The sequence below is a fragment of the Pistacia vera genome, unplaced genomic scaffold (assembly GCF_008641045.1).
Source record: "Pistacia vera cultivar Batoury unplaced genomic scaffold, PisVer_v2 Contig208, whole genome shotgun sequence".
Classification (NCBI taxonomy): Eukaryota; Viridiplantae; Streptophyta; class Magnoliopsida; order Sapindales; family Anacardiaceae; genus Pistacia; species Pistacia vera.
This window is the reverse complement of record NW_022196011.1, coordinates 281,299-289,728: the sequence shown is the minus strand read 5'-3', so window position 1 is coordinate 289,728 and position 8,430 is coordinate 281,299. Positions and strand designations below refer to the sequence as shown.

General features: G+C 34.9%; 1 protein-coding gene across 1 annotated transcript; it reads right to left on the bottom strand.

Moving 5' to 3' along the window:
• Nucleotides 1-4,791: 4,791 nt before the first annotated feature.
• Nucleotides 4,792-6,120, bottom strand: LOC116129137 (acetyl-CoA-benzylalcohol acetyltransferase-like). Its single transcript, XM_031414894.1, has one exon. The coding sequence runs from the start codon at nucleotides 6,118-6,120 to the stop codon at nucleotides 4,792-4,794; it is 1,329 nt and encodes a 442-aa protein (XP_031270754.1).
• Between the last annotated feature and the right edge of the window lie 2,310 nt (nucleotides 6,121-8,430).

Sequence of the window (8,430 nt, the reverse complement as noted above, 5' to 3'; positions counted from 1 at the left end):
CGATCGGTTCGCAGAACTTTTATCTTTTTATCTAATTGATTCTCAACTAAGTTTTTAACTTCTGAAAGCTTCTAAAGCTTCTGATTTTTGAGAAATCAAGAAACATAACCATATCGAGTGAAATCATCTATCAATGTGATGAAATAAACAGCCCCATGTCTAGCCCTCACATTCATTGGACCACATATGTCAGAATGAATTAGTTGCAATGAACTTCAGCTCTTATCGCTTTTCCAAATGGTTTTCTTGCTGTTTTTCCAGCTAGGCAATGTTCACAAGTAGTCAAGTCTACTTTTGTTAAGGATCCTAACAAGCCTTCTCTTGCTAGGATATCATTCTGTGTTGGCCAATATGGCCAAGCCTTGCATGCCATATTTCACATCATCTTATTAAGATGTAATAAGAAAAAACAAACATTACTATATTATAAGCAACGTCAAGTACTATAAAACCATCCGAAATATAACCACACCCATAGTATGTTGTGTCCAAAAATAAATGGACACTAGTACTGAAAAGTTTAAATTAAAACCAAGATTAATCAGTTCTAACACGGAAATCAAATTTCGACGAATTCGCGGTGCATATAACACGTCATGTAGGTATAGGATTCGACCCTCCACGCATGATCAATTTGCATGTGCCGATCCCTTTGACTTCCACTTTTGAATTGTTCTACATATATCCATTTTGTTTCCCGGTATTCGTCGAAAATCTACGAAAGCACTCCTGTCTTTCGCTATGTGGTCTGTTGCTGCTGAATCTACAGTCCACAAAGGATGAGATTCAGTTAGAAAAACAGAACTGGAAACATTTATATAACTTACTTGTGCAAAAAGTAATTTACCTTCTTCGGCTCGCTACAATTGCGAGCAAAATGTCCATTGTTACCACATTATAGCATTTCACCTTTGCCATATTTCTCTTCCTGTAGGATGCTTTCCTTTTCCGTGTTTGAAGAACTTTATCTTCTTCCCTTGAACCTTATCAGTATTGCCTTTTCTTTGGGATCCCCTTAGAATTTCGTTTAATCCCTTCCCACCATGTGAACTGGAACCAGCCATGTACACATCAGTATTTGCCTACTCGCATTAAGGCGATCTTCTTCCAGTTCCAAATGGCGTATGACATCTTCTAAATTTCTGATGCCCTCATTGTGGATAGTGTATTTTCATATGTTCCCAATTTTGAGGCAATGATCTTATGACAGCTTGAACCTGTTGTTCTGTTTAGGACGTGACCTGCATCTCTTAACTCACTTATCATGTTTGATAATGCCGTAAATGTACTTTCATAGTATGTTCAGGCTTTTTCTTATATGTGTCAAACTTGATAGTGAGTGACCGAGTTTGGTAATGGACGTACCGCCAAACTTTGTAGCAAGTGCGGACCACATGTCCTTTGCTAATTCATATCCCGTACTTCTTCATGAATCATTGTCCATGCTGCTCAACAAAGTTGATCGAGCAGTGAATTCTTCTTCTTCCATATGTCATAGCGGCACGGTCTCGTCTATGTTGAGCCGTGACTCCCTCTTCAGGCTCTTCCATGTTTTGTAGTAAGAGCTTCAGACATCTTGTTCTTCCAAAACATATTGGATTTTCATGCCCATATCTCATAATCGTCGCCGTTAATTTTTCTCCTTTGTTAAGTTCGACGACAATGTTCTTAGATAGAGATGCCATTTCTAAACAAAATTACACGTTGGATAATGCATTTATTCAATGCTCGGAACATACTATTCATTTAATTAATTATACCATAATAATTGTATTTAGATTTGGAATCAAAGTTCAATGTCAAAACTTATCAAGAGTACATAAATTGGGGTGCAAAAAAAAAAAAGACAGCTAGTGCATCTATAGGAGTTTCACCTCGAAAGGACATCACAAAAACTGGGAGTTCCCCTGCTAGGGTTATTACAAGTTAGATAAAGACCTTAGGATAAGGATTATCAGATCCTTCCCAGTTTTAGAATGTGGCTGTACACTTAATTTTTTTTTTTTGGAATTTGTTTGTTTTAATTTCACAAGTAATCCATTTATCCAACTTTGTTATAGTTGGAACAAAGTGCCTTTCCTTATCTCTGAAGCAACAAAGTAATCGGAAGAAAAACCACAATCGTATTTCTGTTTTCCAAATCTAGAGAGAGAGAGCGTATATTCTTTTTGCGTTTTTTTTGAGTGACAGTGTATATACCATTTCTAAAAGGAAATTTTTCCTTTTATAGGCAACGGTTCGTGGAAACTGCCTTTGGCAGTTTCCACTTCTCACGTCCCTCCATCATGGGTGGACTTTATTTAAACAAGTTTAAAATAAAGCACGGGAACTTATCCAATAGGAACCTAAACTGTCATATTCAATGGGCTTACTCTTTGTTTGTCTTGATAATTATTTGAAGTGTGAAGTACGCAGGGTCTTTCTTTTTTACGAAGGTGGACTGCTCTTGTGTAAACGAAAGATAATATAGGTTAAATTTGAAAAAATAGCAATTCTTTTACCTAAAAACTCCACCTCATTAAATCATTAAAAAAAGAACCTACTTTCAGATTTCTTTATTGCTTTTTTTTTTTTTTTAATTCAGTAGCATAAATCAAATCGCAAGCACAAAAACGTGATGAACTTGGAGAAAAAAAACTAAACTTCACTTTATTAATTTGAATACAGCTCAACATCTTGGAGTGCCAGAGCACCAGCGATAGAGGCGATCTCCTTCCCATTCACCAAGGTTTATAATAAGTACATTACATGCTTACTCCTTTTTTTTCAACTACTTTTAGCGTACAACTTTTAGTGTTGGCTTCTTCACTCCAGTCTTCTGTTGGAGTTACATATCATCTCACAAGTTTATCTCCCATAGGTTTCTTAAGAGTTAGGGTTCTGATACCATTTGTTAGAATTGATAGCAATATAATCAATTGCTCTATACCAAGGGTTGGAAATTGAGAGGGTGCTCTAATACCAATTGTTGGAATTGGGAGCGGCAACAACATAAACAGTAGTGATGACACAAAAATTTTCAGAAAAAAAAAAAAGAAAAAAAAAACATCCGACTCTACTCTTTTATTAATTAACTTCTCTCTCTCAATTACATAAAACAGAATTTTTTCCTTCTCTTATATAGAAAGAGATAACAATAATAAAACTAAACAAAGTCTATTCTTCTACTTAAATATGGAAAGGAATAATAATCCTAAAATAAAACAATATTAACTTTCCTATTTGAACTCTACTCTCCTATTTTAACTCAAAGAGATATCCTTCCTAAATTAACAATTATCCTAAAACAAATCTTCTCAAAACAAGAATTTAACCAAAATCGAACTTCCTAATCAAGACTGCATTACTGTCGAATTATCGCCACAGCAACGACCATCTTAAAGATCTTTGCGATCTCCGTGGCAAACATTTCCACTGCTGCAGCCAACTTCTGTCGCCGCTGCAAACTTTTTTCTTTTGCCGTGGCATGCCACATTTGGACAAGTTTAATTCTCTTGTCTCAACTTCTTCACTGCATATGTACCTTTTCTTCTTCAGCAACATCTTCGTCAACTACCAAAAAGTGTTCACATTCCAACAGTTTGCTCGTCATTTGGTTTTGAATTTGGGCGTCAAATGCATCGTATTTAGTCTGATTAATGCGAATGCTTTGTCTTCCTTTTGGTCTAATGATATAAGAAACATAAGCGATTTTCAAAAGGAAACAACAATCAAAGACCAACAAAGCTGGGGGTTGGTTTTTAATTCATTTATTGAGCTAGAGAGCGAGAAATTTGATTTATTTGATAAATTGTTCATGAAGCATGATGTATTTGGGGAGTGGGGCCATTGCTACCAATCAAAGCTGGTCCAGAACGAGGAGAGGCTATTCCAATCCCAACAGAGGAGGTGATCACATGGCTTGATTCGTGCCACGAGGATAAATCAGTGGTGCATGTGGGATTTGGAAGTCAAATCACATTGAACAAGCTACAAATGGAAGCTTTAGGTGAGGCATTGGAGAAGAGTGGAGTCAAATTTATAAGGGAAAGAAGATGATTAGAGCATTGTTCCAGTCAGATTTGAAGATCGTGTGGCTGGGAGAGGACTTGTGATAAGAGGATGGGCTCCACAAGCAATGATACTTAAGCATCGAGCCTGTGGATCATACTTGATTCATTGGGATGGGGCTCTGTTCTTGAGGGTCTATTGGGAGAGGTTTTATTGCTGGCATGGCCAATACAAGCTGATCATTTCTTTGTTGAATCTTCCATCCATTTTTATAAACATATATTTTATGATAGGGATGTGTAAAAGTCAAAGAGAGAAATAAATATACACAAAAGTTCTTAAACAAAGACATATTGAAGTTTTTAACGTACAAGTTAAAAGGCCAGAGATATATTAGAGTTTTTAATATGCACACTAAAATTTAGTGAATGATCATTATAATTAGTTTTGATTTGTATTTTGTGAAACTGGCGATTGATAGCTGACCTTTAGTCCGTACATTAAAAATTTCATGACTTCTACATCAAGAATTGATAACATATATGTGAAATTCTCTTGTATGAACCTCCCAGAGTTTTTAATGTGATCAAAGATTAACAACTAATCGCTATACATAATTTTAAGATCATACATGCATAAACAAACATGCAACATATATACTTTTATCTCTGACTAGAAACATTACAACATAACAATACAAATCTGGATAAAAAATATATTAAGATGCAATTAATGGAGATTTAGTAAGTAACCATTATTCTGGAGTTTCTATCCAGATAATTAAAATGATTTTTGTGGCTACTAATGATCGACCTGGGAAGTGAAAGCTATAATATCTGGATCTTGCTGAAAAACATTCATATCATTTTCATCCAAGGACATCCATGCCTCAACTCCATCACCATCTCTTGTATCAAATAGCATAATGAGTTCAACAACAGATTGTACATGCGTCACTCGAGCAGGTATTCCCCAACCAAAATCAGGATAAATTGGCATCCTGCACAAACTAGTAAATCCATAAGCATCAACCTTATCAATATCTTTGTTTAATTCCTCACCAGCCTCTTTCCAGGCATCACTCACCATGGAGGAAAAATCATCGCCATTTTGTGGTTTTGCACAATCAGTAACTGTACTTCTTATTGCATTACCAAGTAGACTCACCAGGTGGTGAAACTCCACCTTATTGCTTTTATTTTCGAGTGTGAATTTCACGATCACCGGCCTGAACAAGTTTCCACAGCAATCGTCTGAGATTGGAAGGGCTGTTCTTCCTCTCATGTTCATTGTATGACAAATTATAGAGGGCCTCAATTGCCCATGTTTAGTTTGACAAACCCTCATGAGAGCTTTCCAAATAATTGCTGTCACCAATTGCACCCTTGACGGTTTGTGTGATTCTTTGCCACCTTCTTTTGCAATCTTCCTCAGATTAGATATCGCCGAACCATCGAAGACAAACGTCCTCGACGCAGTCTTCAATCCGGGATTAAATCGTTGAACAGACTTAATTTCAGGAACCGTCTCTCTTGTGGGCAAAAGGGAAGGTAAATCAAAGCTTGGGTGATCAACTTTATGGATCCCTAATCGGCATGAAGTAGCCCATGCATCAATAAACTTAGTGAATGAAAATCCATCAACTATCTTATGTGAAATGCACAAACCGATAGCTAATCCACCACACTCAAAAATGTTACATTGAATTGCTAATAAAGGACTAGTAGGCGATTCAAATTGGTGAGGAATCAAATGGCTAAGCTGCCTGCAATCAACATCTCTCCCAAGCAATGGAGAAAGCTTGCCATTTACTAAGGTTTCTATAAATTCAATCCCATTATCATTACAATCTATTGAAAGATTGTCATCGATATACCTTCCTGCTAAAGGATAGAAGAGGGTTAAAATTTTGGATAGTGATTTCTCCAATTTCTTGCCGGCTAATTGAAATTCTTTTTCACTGAAATTAGGATAGAAGAAAATGAAGGGGAGATAAAGTGTAGGATATAATTGATCAAGGGCTGATATTTTCAAGTTGCGAAGGTTATGAGGGGTTGGAATTGCCGGATTTATCAACTTCTTGGACAGGATTTGAAGAGGATATTGAGGTGGGATTTGCTCTCTTCCCATCTTAACTGTAGATGCGTGGAGAGCCAAGTGAATGTGAAGATAAATTTTTTTTGCATGGATATAAATAAGAACTGATCTCCAAATATAGAAACCTCTAAGTCAGTGTCATTATATAAATATATGTTTGCCGGCTAATTAATTAGGTTCAAAATTATAAGGATTAATTGATGAACGAACAATGACAGGTTAACCATTGATTCGTTCATCAATTTTGTTGTTTTGCGGTAAAAGGAACAATAACAAGAGTATGCAATTGATTCTTGGGATGACAAACGGATCTCTAGCAGCAATTGATAGAAAATCCAAGCTTAGATACCCAATAGATCACTTGAAATTTTTAGGGAGTGTTAGGGCTATTTACTATTGTTATTAAAAAAAAAATAAACATGTAAAATAAAAGAAAATTAAATTCTGTATTTTCAATACTCGAGAATGCCACTAGTGAAATACTTTTCTGCTAACACTTGACCAATAAATCATTCTCAGCTATAAAATATATAATACCTGTCGAGATCAATTTAGTTACATACCCCAATAATTGTCGTATTCTGATAATGTTATGGTTAATTGAATTAAAATTTATAGGAATCTAAGACTAGGTAAAATCTCAAGATTCCTACTTCACGGACAAGTGATGAAAAATAACTAGTACTTGGTTTATTATTTGACTTGATAAACACTAATTAAATATACATTAATTCTTTCTAAGGTTCTAAAGGTTGTAGATGATGCTTGTTGTCTTGTTCCATTTTGTTCTACAGGTTGTGATCCATTTATAAGATTTTAAGGTGAAATTACAAAGGGTCATTCTTTCCCTTAATAACCCTTGAATGCTTCCCAAGTTTCCATTTATTCAATGGTTATTTTGAACGGTAAAGTTATTTCTATGATCATCATAAATAAAAAGTCATAGAATAAATAGTGAAACACAACATTTTGTTAATTATTATTTTAATCACTTGTCTCATATTTAGGGGCTGATAATAAAAGTTATCCCTGTCACACAATAAAGTTTAATGCTTATTTATAGTAGGATTATATTTGTGAACGAAAGCAACATTATATAATATTTATAGTGACATATTAAAATATGTACATATGTAATCTATGTTGACTTAGTCTAAAATCTATCACAAAATTTTAGTCTGTCAGGTTGCTTTGTTTTTGTGCTTAAGGTTTGGTGTTCCTTCCTTTTGCTCCTTTTGTGTAGCGCGGCTCTTGGTCTTGTCCAAGGGTTCGGCTTTAGGTTGTTATTCTTTATTCTTTAATACAATTATCGAGTTTATCCAAAAAAAAAAAATCTATCACAAATTTTATGTTTTTATAAGTCACTTTTTTGTATGATCATAATAAAGAGATAATTAATCTCTCTTACTTTTGAAACTTAAGAATTCAGCCACTAGATCAATTGTAAGAAACCAATTCGATCAGGCCTATTTATTCTTCTCTACTAGAAACTCTAATTTGGAAATTTCTTTAGCTAAATCGTCTAAAACCTTATAAGAACTCCCACCTTTTTTTATAGCATTTAAAGCTTTGTCATGGAGCTTCATAAATTCTTTCATGCCGATTCTCACTCACCTGACTTTTAAAATTTGACCAAGATTTTGTTGGATAGGAATTATGTTCCATCCGTTACAAACTCTAATAGGAGCACTACAGACATTTCATCCATAATTGTTGGAAAAGATATTTGGCTTATTATGTATTACCAGTAGTTCAATGATTTCTTCAATTTATTAATTCTTTCAAGTTAGAATAACTAATGAATTATTAAACACTAATTAAACATATATTATGTTCTTCTGGAGGTTCTAGAGGTTGTGGGACTCGTTTGGGGAGATGTATGACTCACCATTTATCGTGGATGTGTCGACTCTAATACCATTTAGCAACCTGCTCTAACTAAACATACATTATGTTCTTATGGAGGTTCTAAAGGTTGTGGCGACACATTCTCGTATGAGGATCACCACCTATCATAGGGCGGGTCGGCTCTAATACCATTTATAACAACCTGGGTTCTCACCTGTCAAAAGGTGATACAAAATCTTCATGTTTTTGTTTCCGGGTTTTCAACCCAAAATGCGACTAACAAGTTGAAGAACTCCCAAGGTTATATACCTTTAACCCAGACCTTCTCCACCAATGTGGGACTCTTGCCAGGTCNTATATATCTAATAAAAGAAAAAAATTTGGGCCCAACCTTTTATATTACTTTATATGTATTTTATTATGAACATGTTTTATGAGTATTTGAGTAGAATGGAGTTATTACACTTGGGATGGATGAGAGTGTTTTTGTTAAGT

What these genes read in the sequence shown, in the direction of transcription:
- LOC116129137 (XM_031414894.1), bottom strand. Translation starts at nt 6,120, where the DNA reads ATGGGAAGAGAGCAAATCCCACCTCAATATCCTCTTCAAATCCTGTCC.